Here is a 23640-nt window from a genome sequence, read left to right on the forward strand (position 1 = left end):
AAGAAATGGTAAGGCACAGTGTGTTTGCTTGTGTGTGTGTGTGTGTGTGTGTGTGTGTGTGTGTGTGTGTGTGTGTGTGTGTGTGTGTGTGTGTGTGTGTGTGTACCTGGTAATTATCAGGTTGTGTGGAAAAATTGTCCCCACAAAGATATGGAATACCAGTATTTTTTGACCTTGTGGGGACATTTTGAGGTCCCATGAGGAAAAGCTTATAAAATATATTTATTGAAAATTTGAAGTAGGAGAAAGTTTTCTGTGATGGTTTGGGTTATTGTTTGGGTTAGGGGAAGGGAATAAAATATACAGTTAATACAGTATAAAATGCATTACGTCTATGGAATGTCCCCACAAAACATGGAAATCAGAATGTGTGTATGTGTGTGCGTGCGTGTGTATAAATAGACAAACATCTGCTTTTTAAGACCAGGAAAGTAATCCACAAGAGGAAACATTTTTTTAATGGCTGAATTTCTCCTACAAATATTCATTAACTCGTTCTATAAAGTCCAGTTAAACATCCAATGGTTCTTCTCTGTGTGTATATGAGGCACGTTTAAAAAGCAAGGTTGCAGGTTTAATTTACAGTACTTGCAGGGAGCATAAAGCAGCTTCTTAGCAGGCATCCTCAAAGTTACTGGCATTCATATTCACTTTAAAACATAAACCCGCTAACTTCCTTAAACATTTTCCTTCGGAGAACATCTAGTCATTTTATAGTACTTACAGAACAAGAAAGGATGTCAGGTTATCAAACACACTCAGTAATAACAATAGTATCCTCTTAAGTGCACTATGCCCTACTCACTCTGAAGAGTCATCACAGTATCATACATGTACATTACGTGTGTGTTTGTTTGTTTGAATACACTTGTGCACTGTAATAAAATGCAGCATGAAGTTAAAACAACTGGTTTGCAAGTCAATTCAACCTACTTTCCAAGTTTCGACATGTGAATAGTTGACACAACTTATAAAAATGAGTTGAAATTGTTTAACTTAATTTTTTAAGTTAAAGTCACATAAAAAAAGATGTTGATTTGACAAAAATGCTGCGTATGTCTTACAATGTGAGGAAAGACATATGTCACATATCTTACCATGACGTAGTGCTCACTGAAAAAACAACTTGTAAAATTTACTTAATAAAATCCTCGTAACAATTTGCACAAACTTTTTTAAGTAACATTGACTGCTTTTTTAAAGTACAACTTACCTACTAAAATGAAATAAAATCTACTTAAAAATGCATGAAAAACATATTTTGAATAATTAAGTAAATGTTACTTAATTATTTTTTTTGAAGTTAGATTTATTTTAATTGTTTAGGTAAAGTCTATTAGTTTTTTTGTTTTATGAAAATTGAAGCATTGCTGTCCTAAAAATATTAAATGAATCGTATTTACTGTTTGTTATTTTCTTTAGTTCTATGGACTTAGTTATTTTAAGTGTTATAAATGGCATTATTTTTTACTTGAATCTGCTAAAGATTTTGATTAAAATGTACTTACTTATTTTAGGACTATGTGCAGTGACTATAAAACAGTTAAATAATACAAGAAAATATCTAATACAACTTACTATTCCCACACAGTTCATTTTCTACATGAATTAATTTTGTATTTATCATCATTTACTTAGGAAAATCTAGTTCTCAATAAATGTTAATATTATTATGTTGAAATTATGAGAGTTAATCTAATATATATATTACTACACCAAAAAGTTCATTTTTTTAGTGCATCCGGCACTGCATCCAACTTTTTTTACTCCAGGAAAACTACAGTTTAACTATTTTTGTATGAACAAATATGAATGTTGTAATGTTATGCCAATATAGTTTCTTTCTATCATTCAATTGGTTTACATTACAAACTCAAGGTTCTTCAAACAAATTACGCTCTTAGAACGGATGTGTGAATAACTAACACTTAATGCGTTGTCCTGGAATCCACCCATCTCTGTGTTATTATTGAAACAACAAATTTTGTGTTACTTTTAACACAACATGTCTTTTATTTTAACACAAAATGACACATAATGTGTAAATTACACATAATGTGTTAAATGCTTAAGGCACAAAGATGTGTAAATCCTTTCTAAGAGTGTACCCCCCCCAAAAAAAACAACATGTTATCAAGGATCACAGTGTCCTAAATAATTACATTTCTTCCGTGACGTGACAATGGTATCCAGGTTTTCTGGAAGGGTCAGTTTTTGAAATGACACTTTAAGCTTCAAAGGCTCAAAAATGCTCTCAGTAATTAATGCTATGCCGCTCTCAGAAAGGATGTGTTATTTTTTTACACAATGTTTTGTGTTATCTTATTTAACACATTATGGGGTGGTTACCTGGACAGGGATTAGTTTAAGCCAGGACTAGATCTTAGTTTAATAAAGAAATATAACTAGTTTTAACAAACATGGCTTCCTAAACGAATTACTTGTGTGCATTTTAAGGAAAAACAAAGGGCACTGATGTATTTAAAGAAATAGTGCAAGTTGTTTTCAGTTTGGACAGCTTTTAGGCTACATTTATTTTAGTCTAGGACTAGTCTGTCTGGGAAATCACCCAGTGACAATGTGTCATTTTGTGTCGATTTAAATAAAAGGGACAACACAAGGTGTGTTAAAGCAACATAAAGTGTGTTGTTCCAATAATAATAATACAGATATGTGTCTAGTTAAGGACAACACCAGTGTTGGGGAAAGTTACTTTTTAAAAGTAATGCATTACAATATTAAGATACTTCCAAAAAATAATAATAAATTGCGTTAGTTACTTTTCATGGAAAGTAATGCTTACGTTACTTTTTAGTTACTTTTGCGTTACTTTTTCTTTGCTGAGGCTTGATCTCTTTCAGGCCTTGCAGGTGCACTCAAAAAAATGAAATGTTGGATTTACTTAAAAATATTTTGTCAACAGGTTCCACATAATTTGTTAAGTAAATTCAACGAACAATAATTAAGTTCATTTAACAAAAGAAGATTAAGTAAACTAACAAACAACAGTTGAGTTGATTGTACATAAAAAAAATTATTAATGATGACAAAAATTTGAATAATGCCATTTTATAAACCCCACCCCTTTTATCTAATAACTCCTTAACACTGAATCAATCAATCAATCAATCAATCATAGTGCAGCTGCTTAATACAACTAATCATATAAGCCTCTTAATTATAACTTATCAAGTACATCACAAATATATTTGAAATGAAATGTTACATTTCAAACCATTAATTTGTTTGTTTTTGTTCTAATAATATATCAGAACAAGTTAATTCACTCATAGTTGGCCACAGGTACCTATCTAATGGTGCTACACTTCTGCAAGAGGGTGGCAGAACAAAAATTACCCATAATATACTGCAACATCATTAGCCAATGAGATGCCAGTCTGTATTGGTTTTATTAATCTGTTAATTTTACACAACACTATTATGTTGGCTGAACAAATAATTTTTAAGTAAAGCTGACAAGACACACCTTTTTTGTTGAATAAACTCAATTAAATTAAGTTCACGTTGTTAAATTAATTTTTTTAAGTAATCACAATATGAAAGGATTAAGTAAAACTGACAAAGGCGAAAGTTCATTTTTTTGAGTATAGTACAGTACATTTAACATGTTAAAACAAATTCTTTGTTTTATCTCTCTGTGTTTGTATGAGAGAGAGAGAGAGAGAGAGAGAGAGAAAGACCCCTCAGGCATGTGATGGTGAGAACACAGTGCTTTTCAATGCAAACTCACTCGCTACTTTATATAAATAATTATATGATTATTATATATAGAAAGGGAAACAAATATAATGGATAAAAATAAATCAAAGGTGTGACACTTGTAGTTTTATAGCTGTAATAACAATCTAAGAATATAACAAACAAATTTATTGAATTCATATCTTCTTCATAGACATTAGTGTTTTAATAGCCTTCTGTGTGTGTTTGTTGGGGGGGGGGTTAGGGTAGCGTGCTGGGTAAGTGAGTTTGTGAGTCATGCTGTTGCCTCTGGTAGACGACTTTATTCAGATACACACCCAGCAACACAAATGTGGAAACTGTGAATTCCTGAATCTGCACGCCACAACCAGACGCACTTCCTGTAGCAATAGGTCAACTAGAAAAATAACAAAATAGCATCAGAAATACACGTCTTAAATAAATGTTTTCTCAATCAGCTCCAGCATGCTGGAAAAACCTTTGGAAAAGAAGAGCAATATTAAAGAACATGGTTAACAAGGGATTTTCATATAGGCCTACTGATAAGTTAATTTTTACAGCACAGTTTTAGAGCACAGTAAAGGTATGAAGGTTGAATAGCGGTTTTGTGAGTGAGTTCAGCTCCTCTCCCTGATCTCAAAAGTGGGCAGAACTGATCTCTTCACACAGGGGGATTGTAAACAGTGCTTTGTCACATGAACATAGGAAACCCTATTCCTTTTAACAGCAAACAAAAGATAGCACTGTTCTCAGACTGCACTGAGATTTAACTCATTCTGGTAATATTGCAGGTACTAACCGTAAAATGAACAAATGTTGTTGTAAGTAAAAGCGGTCAATTAAACTCAGTCGATCATGATGTGTCTGTAATGAGCAGACTCTACAGTAGCTTCTCTTGATCAGGTGCCAACATTAAAAATAGACATTCAAGAGCTGTTTTCCTCCGGACATTTACTGTGTACTGTACATGAAACAATGCACGTACGCAGGCAGGGGTTTGGATTATCAACACAGCAGATCACAAAAGCTAAAGGATTCCATTTAAGAAGCACACAGTTAAGCTTAAACAGACTCAAGATTGTGAAGTTTAGTGGAAAATTCATAAAATATTCATTGAAGTAGAAAAACAATTAATATAAAAATCAAATACTGTCAAGTGTGTGCTTATCATTTATCAAAATCTCTTCTTTTGTGTTTAACAGAACAAAGAAACTCATACAGGTTTTGAACAACATGAGTAACCGATGACAGAATTTCTATTCTGGGTTGAACTATCCCTTTAATGTTCTAGTTCAACATTTTGCATGTGCAACTTTAAATAACATTCGCATATGATGTTCAGGAGGAATTGGTTTCCTTTTGACTTCATGTTCCTCAATTTGACTCATAGTCCCAAAACGTTATGTGAAGTAAGCTTTATTAGAATTGTAGCATGAATGATACGAAAAATATATTGTCAGAAATAAACATCCTGGTTGATTATATACGGCACCTGAGCCAGATAGTTACCAGATAGTCAGTGGCTGAAAAGTCACCCCATACAGTAAATGCATGCTGCTGAATCTTATGACTCTTTCACCGGTTATGCACACACAACCAGTGCATAAGGTCTTATGTATGAGGTATTGGCAGACCTTTACTGGGTAGTTTAACCGTGCTCAGAGTGACCCACTCACACAGCTAGTTTAAACCGGAGCACTTCTAAAAGTGGGTCAGCAACTATTTAGGGTTTACTTATCCTTATATTTTGGATTCATGATTTGAACAAACCTTTCTTCAGAAGAGGTGTACTATATGTTTTCTAACACTAAAACATTAACCTCTTCATTTTGTCTTTTATAAGGTGCAGATGTATGCATATTTTGGCGCCATAGATATGAAACAATAGAAGGGCTTATAGCTCTTGTACTGTATAACAGCAGAGGAAGCTGTTTGTTTGTCTTGGAAAGAAAAATAGGCCATGTATGCGAAAAGATGGGCTGTGAATGAAAGTTTTATTAATGATTTAAAAATTGCTTCTCGTTATTGTCCTGTAATGTGTTTAAAATCAATCATGTTAGTGCAAAACATTTTATAATAATAATAATAATAATAATAATATATAATGTTATATTACCTACTTGATGTATAATCTGGATGTCCACTAAAAGTTTTGGCATGTTTTACACTCTGAGAAATATCTAGAAACCCAGTCTATATACCTGAGGAACCCAGTCTTTATACCCGAGGAACTGGTAATCCTTATATCAAATTACATTAAAGTTATAGATAAAAAGTTATACAAGTTTAATATTTATCATCAAAATATCAATATTCGTAGAGTTCAAGGCCCTTTATGAATCAAAGTACAAATGAGGTGTTTGTGTAACACTTCACCTGCAGTTGCAAAATCATGGAACTTTAGCAACAGTAATGTAGTTACTACAAAAAGTGACTAATGCTGTTTGAGTTTTAAAACGTCTTTTGAACAAAGTAGAGGTGAGACATATATGGGATGGATAATAAAGTTAAAAAAAAAAAAAAAATACAATTTCCTCATTCAAGCCCTTAATGACAGTAACAGGAACTTCATAAAAGTATACAATGCAACCAAAGATTACAATTTTTAATGTGGTTTTAAGAAAAACCCCATGTCCATTGATGCCAGTAAAATAACCATTAATGTTCCTCATAAGGACAACGCTTTTTGTTTAAGGTTTAAAGTGATGTTTGTTTCAATCAGTAATGCATTAACACAAAACAAATGTGTTGCGTGTAAAACATATTTGTCAATAAAGAAGTTATTTTATCAAAGCATGTGTCACCATCATGAGTCTTTCTTCACACATAAACAATATTTACATACATTTTTAAAAAAATATATTGTTGACAAATAATACACATGCAGTGGAGAATTAAACTACTATTCAGTGTATTTGGTAATCAGGCAATCTCTATTATTATGTTGTCCTGTGCATACTTGTAAGTTCACTTTGCTGAGGTTTAGAAAATCGCTTGCTGCGTGTTTTATCTTGTTTCCAAAGTCTTTATTTACTTGGCAACACATTTGCCCTCGTTTGGATTTAATGTTTTAATTACTTTGTTTTGTTACTTGAATGCTCGTCATGACTTGCAACTTTACTTTCTGCTGTCTCAGGCTGTGTCCGAAATTGCCCTCTATAGACTTCATTCAATATTCTTTACATGAATTTATTAATATACAGTAGTCCACTTAAATGAGCGAATTAAAACAAGTTCACGAGGACAGCAGAAGGGCTGCGGCGCCAACTGGCGCCGAGACGCGGGAATATATTCAGCCTCAGCAGTGGATTTCTCCGATAGATGTCGCCTTGGGGTTCTAAGCATGCGTCAAAACCGCCGCCATCTGCAGCTGGATGCTATTGGAATGAACTGCCGTAGCCAAGGCGACATCTAGTGTACAAATGTATGGATTTCTCCAAGCGGCCATCTAGTTCTGGCGAGAGGGGATACAACTACGGCCAGATCTCGCGAGAGGTTTGGTTTAGGGTTATGTTTGGGGTAGAATTAGGATAAAGGGAACAGTTATGGCTAGATAGGATACAGCTACGGCATAAATTCCGTAAAATATTGGGTTTCGGGTAAGGTTGGGGGGTAGGATTAGCATGAAAACAGCGCACATCCGGCGATATTCCACGAGATTTTTGGCCTTAGCTGTATCCCTTCTAGCCACAACCGGCTATCTGTGAGCGTACATCGTTTGTAAACTCGTTATTGCGGTGCATCGTGTAATAAAATGAGTATACTGTGGTTTCGAACACAACTGAAATGACTGTTCCCTCAAATACATTACATAATGGTATGGGGCTATTTTTTAATCATAACTACTGCTCGTCCCCTTTAAGAGCGTTTTGACAGACGCGCATGCGCCACCGAGGGCGGGTAAAATGAAAGCTGTAAATAACCGATCGGCGGTCCTTAGCAACCGGTTAGCTTCGTAAAACACGAGAATTAACGGACGAAGCAGTCTGCAACGTGACATACACTCATATGATAGTCCGAGAAGCTGTTATAACACATGAACTGCAAATTCGTTGACATTTGATGGACGTACTGGAAAACTAACTTAATTTAACAGATTTTAACTTAAGCTAACAGTTAAGTTAGTTTGGTTTCTTGCATGTAAACAAACAACATAACAGTTACTGTAAATTTACGAGTGTAACAATCTATTGTTTTAGACAGTTTTCTTTGTATATTAATGCAAAGTCTTCATGGAATAAAATAGTAACGTTACCTTTACAGGATCTTTTAACGCTTTCGTATTCGTAGTTTTCCTCTTGTTTAGAGAAAGATCTCATTTGACAATGAGCACGGTCCTGGTAAGTGATGAATTACAATATGAATACAATAAAACACACATTTTATTATTAGGGGTTAATTTATAAGTGTCGTTTGAATATTGAATATACCTGTTGATATGTTTATATCAGGATGATCCCACCCTTGAGAGACATTTTAAGGGTCACAGAGATGTCATCACAAGTGTGGATTTCAATTCTAATATGAAACAAATAGGTAAGATATTATGTGAATTATGCATCATGTGCTTTTTTGTCCATCAACCAGCTTTAGACTGATGTGCATGGTTTATAATCTCATAGGTTAAATTAGATTGGATACATAATAATGATAATAATACATTTTATTTATTGATAACTTCATTCAAAGGTACCTTACAGTTTAAAAACAACTTATCAACACAAAACGTGCATGCAATCACACAGTCTCTTTGCTAAATAATACCAAAAACGTAAATTGTTGAATAGAAAACAAAACATTTTTATAATTTATATTTATACATTTTGGAGATACTTCTCTCCAAAGTGACTTGCATTGCATTTAGACTTTATATTTTATCAGCGCATTTATTCCCTGGGAGTCAAACCCATAACTTTGTTGTTGCCAGCCATGTGCTTTACCTTTTAGCTCAAATAGGTTAACTTGGATCTTAACAGGACATGATGCATTTACACTTCTTGATGGTCAACATTAAAAGTTTCTTCTATTTAGACCTAAATGAGTGGTTTTCAGATGAATGGTGGTGTGAAGTGTTATTTGTGTTTAACAGCCACTGGCTCCATGGATTCGTGTATTATGATCTGGAATATGAAGCCTCAGATGAGGGCGTACAGGTTCATGGGACATAAAGATGCTGTGATGTCCGTTCAGTTCTCACCTTCTGGTCATCTTGTTGCTTCTGCATCCAGAGACAAGACGGTCCGGCTCTGGGTTCCCAGTGTGTGAGTAATGACTTTGGCTCAGTTGAAATCAGATTATGAGAACACAATGTTTTCCTGAGAGGTCATATAAATACTTAAAGGGATAGTTCGGCCAAAAACGATATTAAACCCATGATTTACTCACCCCCAAGCTGTCCGAGTTGCATATGTCCATTGTTTTTCAGACAAACACATTTTCGGATATTTTAGAAAATAGATAATACTTTCAGTTGATTAAATGTAATATTATGGGGTCCAGCCATAGTCCGTGACCTTCAAGTCCAAAAAAGTGCGTCCATCCTTCACAAATCAAATCCAAACGGCTCCAGGATGACAAACAAAGGTCCCCCGATGGCAATCCGCGCGGTGTTGCTGCAGAAACATCCATACTCAAAATGCCACCAACGCCATTAACCACCTTCCGGTAGCGCCGCCATCCTAGACTCAGGAGAGAGTATTAGCGTAGTGTACGCACTTTTCTTAGTGACGTATGATAAATTCGAAGGGCGGGGGGACAGAGCACCAGCAGAGAAACCTCTGTACGCTGCGTAAGCTCTCATCCTGAATGCGGATGAGTCTGAGATGGCGGCGCTACCGGAGGGTAGTTGATTACGTTAATAAAATTTTAAATATGGATATTTCTACAACAACACCGCACGGACCACCCTCAGAAGACCTTTGTTTGTCATCCTGGAGCCGTTTGGATTTGATTTGTCAAGGATGGACGCACTTTTTTTGGACTTGAAGGTCGTGGACTATGGCTGGACCCCGTAATATTACATTAAATCAACTGAAAGATCTAAAATATTTTCTAAAATATCCGAAAATGTGTTTGTCTTAAAAACGATGGACATCTGCAACTCGGACAGCTTGGGGGTGAGTAAATCATGGGTTTAATATCGTTTTTGGCCGAACTATCCCTTTAAGTGCGGTGCCTCATGTGTTGTGAAAACTGTATTTTTAAGAACCAAAAACCTAATGAAACATAGCTGTAATAATGAATTAGCAATTTTGTGAAATAAATACATTAACACAACCTCCCATCCATCTATTTCAACACATCAGGCATCAGCAGTGTCTGTTGTGTTCAGAGATCTGACATGCCCACATGCGTGTGAAGAGTCAGTGTGGTTTCAAAATGAGATAACCTTTAAAATTTTTGTTAAAATGTTTATTGTTGTTATCACGTTTTTATTGTGCTACTGAGCTGTATTTTTTTGTTATGAAGGCTTAAATCAAAACAAACCAACTGCAGTTTGATTGATATTAATTGGAATGCACAATCAAAAAATACGATTTTGGACAATTTAAGAGAGTTACCCTTTTTTGGAACTAATCTCTTTTACATATATACAGATTTTATTAGGTGAACTGTTTAGGATTTATGCAATGTGTAATGTTAACAGTAGGTGGAGGCAAAAACTCATAAATTTTGTAAACACAAGCGTTTGAATTTCATTTTAGTTTTATTAACATTTTGATTATTTACTTTTATTTTAAATTTGTAGCTAAATTTTAGTTACATTTTTTAACTATTAATGCATTTTGTTTTTTAAATGTTGGTTTTAATTAAATTTTTGTTTTGTTTCACATAATAATTTAGTTGCCTCATGTTAAACTTAGTACAGTGTTTTGCTAAGGCAACATTTCTAACTATCGCTTACTTCAAATTTTACTTTAACTCAAATTTAATCCTGTATTTTATTTGATTTTAATTGACCGACATGTGTTTAGTTTGAGTTAACATGAATAACCCTGTAGTCAAACAGTTCCTAATTTACATTTATTTATAATGATCAAATAAGTCTGATTTAAAAAAAAAATAAAGAAACCCTCTCACTTAGAGAAAAGTATTTATTTAGTAAGATAATTGTGTTGAAGTCCTCAATATGTCTGTACAAGAGTATACACTATCCTAAATTATTACACGCACTGTAGAATACCTTATTCTGATTGGCCAGTCACAACGTTACCAAGGTTCGTTCTTTTCAGATGCAACTTAAAACGAATAACACATAGTAAGCTGGATGCTTCAAATAATTTTGACAGGTACAGTTTAATATTACACAAAAAATAACATACAACATTTTATTTACAAATGAATAAACCAAATACTGTGTTCATTTGTGACATTTGAACATTGATTTGTTATCGCGAAATAAACCACTTCAATAAACCCGGATGCTGCCTATACATTATTCCTTACTTAATAAAATCCTGTACGTTTGACACAATGTTAATTTGTATAAGTATATTTCTAAACATTTGTTTAAAACTTATTTTAGGAAAGGGGAGTCAACAGTTTTCCGAGCCCATACTGGAACGGTACGAAGTGTGAGCTTTTCAAGTGATGGCCAGACCCTAGTCACCTCATCTGATGACAAAACCATCAAAGTCTGGACTGTTCATCGGCAGAAGTTTCTCTTCTCCCTCAATCAACACATTAACTGGGTCCGCTGTGCTAAGTATGTGATTCCCATTCATCTGACAGATTAGACACTGTGCTGACATGACGGCATTCCTGTGGTCAAGACAAACCTGGGATAATCTGCATAAACAGAAATTCTGTATAAATACTTTTCCCGCAAAATACTATTCTTGAAAATTAACCTTTGAACTACAGAGGTGTGGGAATCTTGACAGGATTGTGATGGTTTGAGCCTCGAATGGGGCAGGAGGTTTTTCTGTGTGGAGTTTGCATGTTCTCCCTCTCCAGCGTGAGTTAACTCGGATTTTAGTCCAGAAACATGCAGGTTAGGTGAATTGGAGATGTCACATTGCCCTCCCTCAAAGTGTGTATAGATCAACTTGTGTACAGATTAACCGCTTTTCGCAATGAATATAGCCATAGAAGCTGGAATGGCATTAAGATGAAATAAATACAGACACAGTGTGAAGTTCAGATCATTGAATTATGTCCAGCTGCCTGTCACATACACCGATATATCAAGCTGTATAACATCAACTTTATTTGCAACTCTGAAAAATAATTTTTACCCCCAGGGGTAAAATTTAGAGACTACAGGTAGGTCTTAAGCCACCCATTCCAATCACCCACTTGATATGTGAGGTCTTTTAAAGAGAGTAAATATGACTAAAGATTGATAACATATCACTAATTTACCTGGTGCACGAACTGATACATTCTTGAGGTAATTGTAAGACTTAGCACATAGTCCTAGTTTACCTAGTTCAGTTCATCAGGTCTTAAGTTACACAAGCACATCGAATACACTAACTGAAAGCAGTGTCTGATGCCAGTAGTAAATTATATTTACATTTATGCCTTTGGCAGACGCAAAAGCAACTTACAGTGCATTCAAGGTACATTTCCTGGGGATCGAACTGATAATGCAGTTGAGCTACAGAAATACTGATGTAGGGTTTAAAGTTTTTCCATTCTTTAGGTTCTCACCTGATGGGCGACTGATTGTTTCTGCCAGTGATGATAAAACAGTGAAGCTGTGGGATAAGAACAGCAGAGAGTGCATCCATTCATTCTGTGAGCACAGCGGGTGAGTGAGCGCCACAACACACAGTCTCAATATGATGCGCAGCTACCCATATGACAGAAACACAATTCTTTTTACCCTTATTTTTAGATATGTGAATTACGTTGACTTTCACCCGAGTGGCACCTGCATCGCAACCGCTGGCACAGACAACACAGTGAAGGTCTGGGACATTCGCACCCACAAACTCCTGCAGCACTATCAAGGTAAAACTATCAAAGCTTGGCATTTGGTTATCATGTTGTCATACCTGTTTTTGTCAATAGGATAGATAGATAGATCGATACTTTCAAAGAGAAATGTGATTTGTCTGAAACATCGCTTAAAGCAGGGGTGTCAAATTTTATTTTATCTCTGTCCACATCAGCATTGCGGTTGCCCTCAAAGGGCCGGTTGTTTGTAAGACTATAAGAATGTATCAACTTTTTTTATTACATTGCATAATTACCTCTGCTGGTTTTGTTAATAACTCAGTTAATTAACTTTGAAAGTAGAAGCCCAGGACAAATAATGACAAAGTGTATTCATGTGTTTAAATTCTACAGATTATTTTAAAAATAAATGTGCTAAGAAAAAACATTATGTAATAAAATGAGAGGCATTATCAGATACCAATAAAGAGTTTTAAAACCTCCACCGCATTATATATAATATATGCCTTATGCATTTATCAGACACAGATACCTGTCACTTTATGATTTATTGCCCTCTTTTGCAAAAAAAGCTTTGATTGACTGATTGACAGACGTTTCAGGAGTTCAGTGTTGTACAGATCTGTAGTTTCAAAAATCAGTATTTTCATTCAAATAAATGAACAAATCAGACATTAGCGGAAATAGACACGTTGTGTGCTAATCTCAGATAAACATCGCAAAACATTTGTGTAAACGAGACAGAAAACATTTCCTCGCTGGATAGAATTTGGTATTCTGACCTTATATCATTCTGTATCTGTTTTGATAAATACGTGCATAAGTGCGCACGAGAGAGAGATAGGAAGAGAGAGAATTTAATCACATTAAAGTGTCAAAAAATTTGGCGGGACAAAAATTTGTTTTGGCAGCCGCAAAAAAAAAATACAAATCAATGCAGGAATACCCTGCAAAAAATAAAACTTATAATAACAGTAAAATAATTTGTAAGCTCTCGCGGGTCACATAAAATAAGGTGACAGGCCGGATTTGGCCTGCGGGCCTTGAGTTTGACAGCCCTGGCTTAAAGTAAGGAAAATAAAATAAAGGATAAGAATAAAAATGGAAGTTAGTGTAATATTATTATGGAAACTTCTTGTCAAACCAATTAAAATGAATTGCTCACTTACAGTGTTCAGGAATTTTTATTAGAAAAAATACAAACTAGTTTGATCTATGATACAAAGACATGAAGGATGATGATGTGAAAATACAGCATCGTAGAAATGACTATCTTTAACTAAATCATATCTGATAACTAAATGGCTTTGTTTCAGCAAATCAATAGCTAGATTACAATGGAAACTTGCCTTGATATTCAATACAGTCAGTGTAGGGCTGTGGATGTTTTGAGCAGTTTACTCAATAAGTGGTGCTAGAGCTTTCATGATATATAAATAGATTTCACATTTGACTAGGGGTTAAACACAGGACCACAGTGTGTTGTCATTGGCTGGCACGTGGCCCAGGACACAGACAGTGAAGTAGGTGAAGAACACATCATTATGATTGGAGAGCTCAACTCATGAATTAATGCGGCAGTGTCTTTTATCTTTAGCGTCACAATCACTGATCTATATAAATCACTGTATTGCGCATAGAACGCTTGACGTAACAGCGTGAGGTGAAGCCGGCGCAGAGTTCGAGCCGCCATCTTGGTATACCCAACCGGCAGAGGGCGTCATTGACTTCCATTCAAAATCATGATCTAAATTGACCCCCTTAACAGCGTATCAGTCACACAAGATTAATTTTTAGGATATGTGTACGTAAACTTATAGTTAATTTTGGTGTTATTTGCAATGTTTATGCTTTAATCGGGCAGGATAAGGGATTTATAGAAAACGTTAAGGTGAGTGTGTCTGCTGCATTCTGTTAATGGCACGGGTATAAGTTTTTAGACATTAAGCTGCACGGTCAGCATTATTTCTCTGAATAAGTTTAGGTAATTTGTAAAGATAACATAATTACAAAACCAGCAAATTACTGCATGCACATACAGTACAAAGCATGATTATTTATTTAGATTTCAGAATAAGCACGTTGTTATTAATATTAAATATGCTGCGGTCTCTCTGCTGATCTGATACTGTAATAAAGATGAATGTATAATAACTGATTAAAACGCCAAATGTACAATGCCAGTAAATAACTATACATGCTTAGGACGTTTGCGTTGTAATAATGTACAGGGTAACTTAAGATATAAAAACGAAGACTAGTAAAGTGATGTTTTATCTGATAACGTCCATTGAATTAATAGAATGTTTGGGTATACCAACATGGCGGTGCGGTGGCTTCACAAGTGTGACGTCATGTGCAATCCAGTCATTATATAGATCAGTGGTCACAATCCCTGTCTGATATCCTGAGCTGTCTGTGGCACAGTTAAGACAGATGTGGCATATTGTTAAAATAACATGCCACCTAAATTGTAAATATCAAATACATATAAAGTTTTTGCTATTGGGGAAGATCACGCTGTAACGGAGTTACACTCCCACTTGGTTCATTAATTGCTGAGTGACACAAAAAAACCTAGTGACCGCATTATCTTTCCCTATTATATTGTCTTCAACAGCTTACTCATATATTACATTTAAAGTACTTATGAACAGAAAGTTGCGATTTTACATCCATCCGTATTGTGAAGTATTTCCAAGTGAAACAAAATATCAAATGAAGAAAAAATTGTGGGTGCGGCTTTTGTTTCCACTGTTAACTGATTTGATAGAGAAAAGTAGGCGTTTTATTCAGAAATGGAACTCACAGCGGACTGACAGTGTGATAGGGCCACAACTACAGTTACAAATGAAAACCCAGATGCAACGATTGTTAGTGTTTTCCCTGAATACACATGACAGTGACATCTGTCTAGAGCAGGCACTTAAGTGGAGGAAAAATTTTCAAAATATTTATAATGCATCCAATTTATATATGATCCTGTCTAAAGTCTCATCAATTTTGATTTCACTCATTGATTTCTCAATGATTTGACATGACCTTACTCAGTTACTATTAAAGATATCAACGTTATGTTTTCACAAAATCATCTTTACGTTAGTATATTGTATATTGGGTTGTAATTCCTACATGAGTCTGCTGAGGGCATCCCAGTCTAATGATTGCAGTTCAGTAATCATTCATAAGGGTGACGTCATGTAGTGCAAACTAGTGTTTGTCCTCAGGGAAGTTAAGTAGGCCTGTGCTTCACTCGTGCTAGTAGATATTCATTATAGCTCTGCTGAGGGCCGTTTTGTGATATCCACATGTGTGCAAGGGCTAAAAATCAGAGCAAAAAGAAAATTGAGTATTTGACTGGACACATAACTTAAGACTTAGTTCAGAGTTTCATTGTTACAGTAATGCCTTAGAGACTTGGGGCCCAGTTAAGACTTTAAGTTCTTCAGTTTCAGAATGAGTGAAGTTAATTTACATATTTTGCAGACACTTTTATCCAAAGTACATTATAGGGCATTATAAGGTATACTTTTTTTCAGTATGTGTGTTCCCTGGGATCGAACCCACAACTTTTTGCACTTTGTATTAATTTTGAAATGAATACCAATGTGTGTGTGTACAAATACCTTTTCATTTTAATAAACTACATGAAATCTGTACTATGCTGTTGGTTTTACCAGGGTTAAAGTCACAGTTGTGCTGATAAATACAACTGCTAAATTGCACGCAACAGTTTAAAAAGTTATTGGTTTTTCAAATTTTCAAGGTGGTTAGGATAAGGAGAGGAGAAAACCTTGTAGCACAGAGAGAAGAGGGCTGCGATAGCAGAGCAAAAAGTCATGGGTTTGATTCCCAGGTAGCACACATACTATAAATCTATACCATGTAATGCATTGCAAGTTAGTTTAGATAAAAGTGTGCATAAATGTAAGTGTTTTTAATAGCATTAACCAATGTATCAATGTTCCTGTGCATCCTAGCCATATTAAAATACACTCACATTTATTGGGACACAGGCAGTCAATGTTTTAATGTTTGACTCACAGTAATAAATTTTCATTTGTTGAGGAACCACTGCTGCCGGTAGCCAGATGTGCTGAGCTGTGTGTTTGCGTATTCGTTGTGCGTGAAGATTTTTTATGTCCTGTTTCAGTTCACAGTGGTGTGGTGAATGGACTGTCCTTCCACCCGTCTGGAAATTACCTCATCACAGCTTCCAACGACTCCACGCTCAAGATACTGGACCTGCTGGAGGGCAGACTGCTCTTCACGTTACACGGTCATCAGGTAACCCACCACATGCTGTACTTCATGCTTCAACAATAGACCATGCATTGGCTAGTTGGCAAAAAACAAGAACATTTCTGTCCACAAACTGTGTCAGCTTTGTGTAGTAACTAGGGCTACACACATCCACATTAATCTGGATAATCCGTTCACAGTTTTTTTTAGCACATTACCACATGTATAAATTTGAAAATGTAGTGTGTTTATAGACAGGAAAAACAAAAGTATTATAATATGATGAGGCATTTGTTTATTCGTGTGACACAAGTGTTCAACCCAAAATCAAGATGAAGGGTTGAAGGGTGCATACTATCCGCTTTGATCGAATTTTAAATGCATATAATACATCTTATAAACACACCATTTTAAAATATCTTGTATATGCCCTTAGTATATGCGACTATGTATAAAGAAGTGCAAATCTTTATACATAGTCAAAAATTAATGCTTATGCTGCTTTAAAGCTTTTTCCATACACTGCACTGTATCACAACTGTAACGTATACATTACATTTATATAACCATTAGGGGTGTGACGAGACACATAATCTACGAGACAAGACAAGACAATATTTTTACACTTTTTAAGAAATCCTCAATGATAAAATAAATGAATAAGAAACTGAAATCACGTTATTTTTAAATGTTTAAACTAACCAAGGACTGGCCCTTACGATTATTTTGCTAACTGATAATAAAGTAATTTGTTATTTTTGGGTAATAAAAATAGACCTAAGTGAGCAATAGCCTTTAAATTACATAATAACGAAGACACAATAATAATTGGTTCAAATAAAGTATTAAAACCAAGTTACATTAAACAACATTACATTAACAAACCCATTACCTTGTGGTCTATAGACGGTTTCAGCAGTAACAACATAAACAAGCGGCTGTCGCGGTCCGCACGTAACTTCCGGTAAACTCCGATATTAATAAATAACAACAAAGTACTTTAAACGTAGTTTATTTATATAACAATCAAAACAACAACACATAGATTAACTAGGAAACCAAAACATTTGTTATTTTCGACGAGGCATTTGTTCAAGAGATAAGTTTAGCAACTAGTCAGACCATTAAAAAAACGAAACCGGAAGTAAGGTTCGGATCCAGAAGTGTATCACGTGCGTCTGATGAAACCGTCTATAAATAAAAAGCATTATGTATGTATTATAACAAACAATAGAAATGATTCTGCTACTGTCATTTTTTAGCAAGAACATGCGCAGACATTAAATCATGTAAACTCTGAGTGAGGGTTTAATCTGCTGAGACTTCACATCTGACACTGATCAACAGACAAACACAACGCGTCTCAGACTTCACACAAGTTCACAAACGAACATTATTGGAATCCCAAACAAAAAAGCACACGCAGTAAAAGACAGAATATAATGCATGCACTGTAAAAGGGTCCAACAGAAAGCTGCATCCTCCGGAGGTCACATATGCGGGCTGCATACGTCATCAAGGTTTATTTCAGTTAATTGACTGAGCATTACATTCGCAAGTCGTAATATTCTCTAATAAGACAGTCTTTATGATGTAAATGCAGTTTACAAATGCGACCTCCAAAGGATGCAGTCTTTTATTTGAGAAACGGCCAGCATTTCACTTCCTTAATTAATCTCGTGAGACACATTTAATCTCGAGATCTCGTCACACCCCTAATAACCTTTTTTTTACTTCCAAAAAAGCTCAGCTTTAATATGAATGTTTAATATTTTGAAACAAAGCACCTGTTTAATCTTGATGGATTAAAGCTGAATGTACTTTATTTAACATCTCATACATGCACACATACTGTATGTGTGTGAAAAAGAAATGAATTGCATGACACATTGTGCACACTCATGAGTCCTTGCCAGTTAAAAAAAAAACCTCTTATTTTCTCTTTAATGGAACGTCAACTAAATCAGTCCTGCACAAAGTGTATCAAAAAACTCACCGCCTACCCATTGATGATGAGTCATGTGTATTGTAAACCTGATTCCTTCTGGTTATAGTAGTGTTATAATGGTATTGCAGAATGTTCTAAACGCCTGCTATCATCTGTGGGTGTAGGATGAGTTGTGAATAACCTCTGTAAGCCTTCAACGCAAAGAAAATGAAAAGAGAAAGCTTTAAATGAAGCTTTCATGAATGCAACAAATTAAATAAAACATATACAGTCACGACTGGTTATCCCCTATGGGTAGAAGCTGAACTAGCTATCACGTACGTGTGTGTGTGTGTGTGTGTGTGTGTGTGTGCACACCTCTGTTTAATTTAGTCTACATGAGTTAAAACTGATCTCTGTGTTGTTTCCTAATGCATTTTTCTGGTCTTACCATTTACTTTTTTTAGGTACCAGCCTGGTGTGCTAAAGTGTGTCATTTTTTCAAATCAGATTGTAATTGTGCCGCCTCTAAAATGACAGTCTTTTTCCCCGACATCGCCTAGGACTTGCATGCATGATTAATGTTAGCAAATAGCTGTTAGGTTAATAGGCACACTTTTCAACTAATGTTGTGACTAGGGATGTTAACAATTAATCGATCTTCGATTAATTGTCGATAAGAATTTACTCGATAAAACTTAACGATTGTTGACAAACAAGATCATGCACGTGTGTGCGGCGCCTGCGCAAAACACATACAGTCGGAGAAAAAAAATTAATAGAGAGAGCAAAAGATAAACTACTATATATTATCACAACGAAGCTCTATGAAAAACAAACTCAAGTGTTTTTTAACGTCATGCGCGACGAGGCTCGATTGCTGCCAACGCAACGAAATTACATCCGCAGTGGATCTGACAGGGTCTGACGCAGAAAATGCAAATACGTTTAGGATACTGAAAGCAAAGACCCTCTTCGGGGAAGCCTGCAAGATTACCATAGCAACGCTGCTATATACAGAGAAGGAGACCAGAAGCCGTTTTTAATGAACAGATTAAAATGTATTCTTAAATTATGGCAAGAAACTGTCAAATGTAAACTGTAACTGACTGTCGTTACACCCTGAATGCCCGCAACATATATCACTGATCATCAATATTGACTGGCTGAGGCGCTGCGTGTTTTCTAATGGAAGGTTGGCATCTCCGTAATATAAGCATCTTTGCTGAAAGTACGTCTAAGCTAAGGTGACGACGAGAAAAGTGCCCTTCGTGTGCTTCTTGGATATAATTACAAACAGTGTATCAACGACTCGGAAAGCGAGGTAAACAACTTGATAAATACCACTTGATGATAATAAAACTGTTATTTTGACATGGACTTTCATGCGTCTGTTGCAGAGTGCCCATGTGAGGCGGAGTTTACTGTGTCTATTAGTCATTATATTTTATTACGAGATAAGTTTAAATTGATGATTTCATCAAAACACCAACTACATTGACTCGTTTTACAATCCCACTAGCATGTTATTTAGATAAAAAAACTATTTTAATTCGCATGAGGAAGCTGTCGTTTTTATGCACACTTTTATGTCATTGGCTATATGCCACTGCAGTGAAGGCTTGTTGCACTATTACTGTTAACGATTATTCGATTGATTGATCGTTAATTTAAATGATCATCGAATATGGGAAATTGCATAAATTGACATCCCTAGTTGTGACATTCACATTTCACGTCTAAAACCGTGTGGAAAACGCTACCGTGCCGCTTCCTCCATTCTTTCCTACACGCTTTCAACGCTACATTCTGAAAAGTTAATGTTTTTTTAAGTGCACCACACCTAGAAAAAAAGCGTTGCGACCGTGTCACGTGGCTATGTTCAAAATAGGGATAGCGGGTTTGTGTGTGCAAAAGACGCGAAATGTTAATCAGCCCTTAGGTTCGGCTTACAAGACAGTGATTTGTTTTAGAAAAATTGCACACTCACAGACAATGTTGTCTAAATGATCGGCAAACTTTACTTCCGGTTTCAGTTTTTTTAATGGTCTGACTAGTTGCTAAACTGAACTCTTGAACAAATACCTTGTCAAAAATATCAAATTTTGGTTTCCTAGGTAATCTACGTGTTGTCTGTTTTGCTTGTTATATAAATAAACTGCGTTTAAAGGCACATCACGGAACTTTTTTAACCACTAGGGGGCGCTAGACATGTATTTTTCACGTCTAGTGCCCCTAGAGGCCACAAGCGCCGCAACGCTGTCGCAAAGGAAAAGAAGACAACTCTTTAGGTCACAAAGTCTGTGGTGTGTCATATGAATATCATATGAGTGTCATATTTCATAGGTTTTATTTTTTTGAAACGCAAAAAGATTGCGTAGCTCATGTTTACATGCCAGTTGTAATGGTGGTCGCTTGGTTAAAGTTTATATAAAAAATATTGCCTTAAAGAGGAATCGAACCCAGGTCGCAAGTCCGTGACACTACTACGATGCCACAGAGTCACTCTCTACACTTCCCAAGTAGCCTCCAGCAAAATTCACGTCCAGAAATAAAATAATTAGTGTTTGGGCGCCAGACAGGACTTATGTATGCAAGCAATATAACATTACTTACTAGTACAAAAGCATAAGGGCCAAGTCAGCATCGGTCAGAAACCCCTCCTCCTTCTTTAGTTCACGCCAGTGAGCGAACGCTGGCCCAATATTGATCCTCGTCCTTCCTTTTATTCTGGAACTCTCCCGTTTTCTCTTTCTGGTCTCCTCCGACAAAACCTTGGGTGTCTTTTTCTTAGTTGCTGTTTCGGCCATGACAAAAACATCAGGAAAATAAATAGTTGCTCTCTCACGTCCGAATTTGACAAAGTAGAGGAAGTGACGTATGCCGTAAAGCAGTCAAATTTTGTAGTTCTTTTTGTGCTCGGGTTATTATCCGAAACCCCAAGTTTAAAAGTACGAGTAAAAGCGATATAGACCCTGTCAGGCTACGGTAGACATGTCATTTAACCTATTTTAAGTCGATGTACCATCACAAGTCTTGAAAATATATTTTGAAGGTTGAAAAACTACAAAGTGTCACTTTAAAGTACTTTGTTGTTATTAATTCTTAGCGGAGTTTACCGGAAGTTACGTGTTGACCGCGAAAGCCGCTTGTTTATGTTGTTACTGCTGAAACCGTCTATAGGAAGTTTGCTTCTTAATGTTTTTAGCTCATGTGCTGGAATATAATCTAATCAATCTAAATCCTCAACTGGATTTTTTTGTGGATTTGTCCCCAACAAGTATTTATGGCCTATGCCCAAGATAAGACAAATCTACTAATTTAAGGATCCATCACACTAATCGGAGGTCTCCCATCCCATCTGGTGTTTGACATCTGTTTATATACGCTATGAAATGCTTGTGTGAAATTTCGGCTTGTGCTGCACTGACCTCATCTTCCTACATGTCTGTTGCGTAACTTTCCACTGAATGGCTCTTTTTTAATCCACACACAACACACTCAGAACTGCATGCTCTAAACGATTGGTGTTATTTGCCCTGCAGTTAATTTTAGAAGGAGCACCAGCAAATCAAGGTGTCACATATAAAATGACTTGCATCAACAACCGTACAGATGCTCTATTTTGAACATTGCTGGTCAACAGGATTTCAGTATTGTGCTGCTTGCAAATTATGTGTCTACAAGGGCCGTGCAATTAATCGTTTTTAATTTTCAATTTTTTTTTTCAAACAATTAAAAAAACTAAATAATCAAGGTAAAATAATTATTGTGCAATTAAAATATAAATTGCATGCTGCTGGACTGATGTGTTTGTGAGGCACTTTTAAGTCACTACTGCTTTGACACGTTCTATCCATCAATCCATCCATCTATTAGGTATACTCTAAAAAAAATGGTGCTATATAGCACCAAAATTGGTTCTTTGCTCGTAATCATAGAAGAACCGTTTTAGTGCCATATAGCACCGGTAAAGCACCTGTGAAGCACCTGTGTAGAACCACATAGTGCCACGCAGAACCATATGTGGTGCTACACGGCCCCTATATGGTTCCACACAGGCGCCTCACCGGTGCTATATGGCACTAAAAATGGTTCTTCGATGATTACGAGCAAAGAACCACTTTTGGTGCTATATAGCACAATTTTTTTTAGAGTGTAAGGGGAATTTACCCCTTAAGTGTCATACTTAAGGGAAAACTTAATGTGCTTTATGCAATCAGGCCAAGACCTTTCAGCCTATTTCTATTCTTTCTGCATATTCCATCATAAAAAATTAAATCAAATGAAACATTCTCTGTTTTGCCCTCTTGACGCGCACTAATTCGTGGGCGTGATGACGTCGTTTTTTTAACGCTGCTAACAACATCTATATAGCCTACTGTCTAGAAACATATTAACATTACTATACATCGTTTAAAAGGTCTACAGGTTTAGCATCAGTTTATGGTCTCTGTTTTGAGATACAGATGCTCTAGCATCATAAATGTAGTATTTTGTGACAGAAGTCCAGATGATAACATGCAAAATATAAACAGGACTTCTTACCTTGTGTTAATGTAACGATCGCGAGTCGAATCCAGTCTGTTTCAGATGTGTGAAGAACCCATGAAAACCGTCTAATAGAATTCATCAAATGACCATTTTTGTCCATAAATGCATATTATCCATGAAATATAGATATATAGTGTTGTTTACATTAGATTTCGCGTGAACGTCTTGTAATAGAATATCATATACAATCTGAGGACACTGTATGAGATGGAGCCGCAGCGGTCATGTCAGCTGGGGGTTCAGGGTTTTTTTTTTTCAGTAAGTTTCACATTCCTGTGCTGGCTTGCTAGGTG

General features: G+C 35.8%; 1 protein-coding gene across 1 annotated transcript in view; it reads left to right on the forward strand.

Moving 5' to 3' along the window:
* The first annotated feature begins 7317 nt into the window (after window positions 1-7317).
* The window catches only part of poc1a (POC1 centriolar protein A), a 114190-nt gene continuing 97867 nt past the window's right edge, over window positions 7318-23640 (forward strand). Inside the window, exons 1-8 of the mRNA XM_073875745.1 lie at window positions 7318-7835; window positions 7984-8060; window positions 8172-8256; window positions 8810-8981; window positions 11246-11425; window positions 12368-12475; window positions 12563-12678; window positions 16778-16911. Of these exons, the coding sequence (XP_073731846.1) occupies window positions 8046-8060; window positions 8172-8256; window positions 8810-8981; window positions 11246-11425; window positions 12368-12475; window positions 12563-12678; window positions 16778-16911 (810 nt within the window). The 5' untranslated portion in view covers window positions 7318-7835; window positions 7984-8045. The remainder of the gene's footprint in view (window positions 7836-7983; window positions 8061-8171; window positions 8257-8809; window positions 8982-11245; window positions 11426-12367; window positions 12476-12562; window positions 12679-16777; window positions 16912-23640) is intronic.

The sequence above is a fragment of the Misgurnus anguillicaudatus genome, chromosome 14 (assembly GCF_027580225.2).
Source record: "Misgurnus anguillicaudatus chromosome 14, ASM2758022v2, whole genome shotgun sequence".
Classification (NCBI taxonomy): domain Eukaryota; kingdom Metazoa; phylum Chordata; class Actinopteri; order Cypriniformes; family Cobitidae; genus Misgurnus; species Misgurnus anguillicaudatus.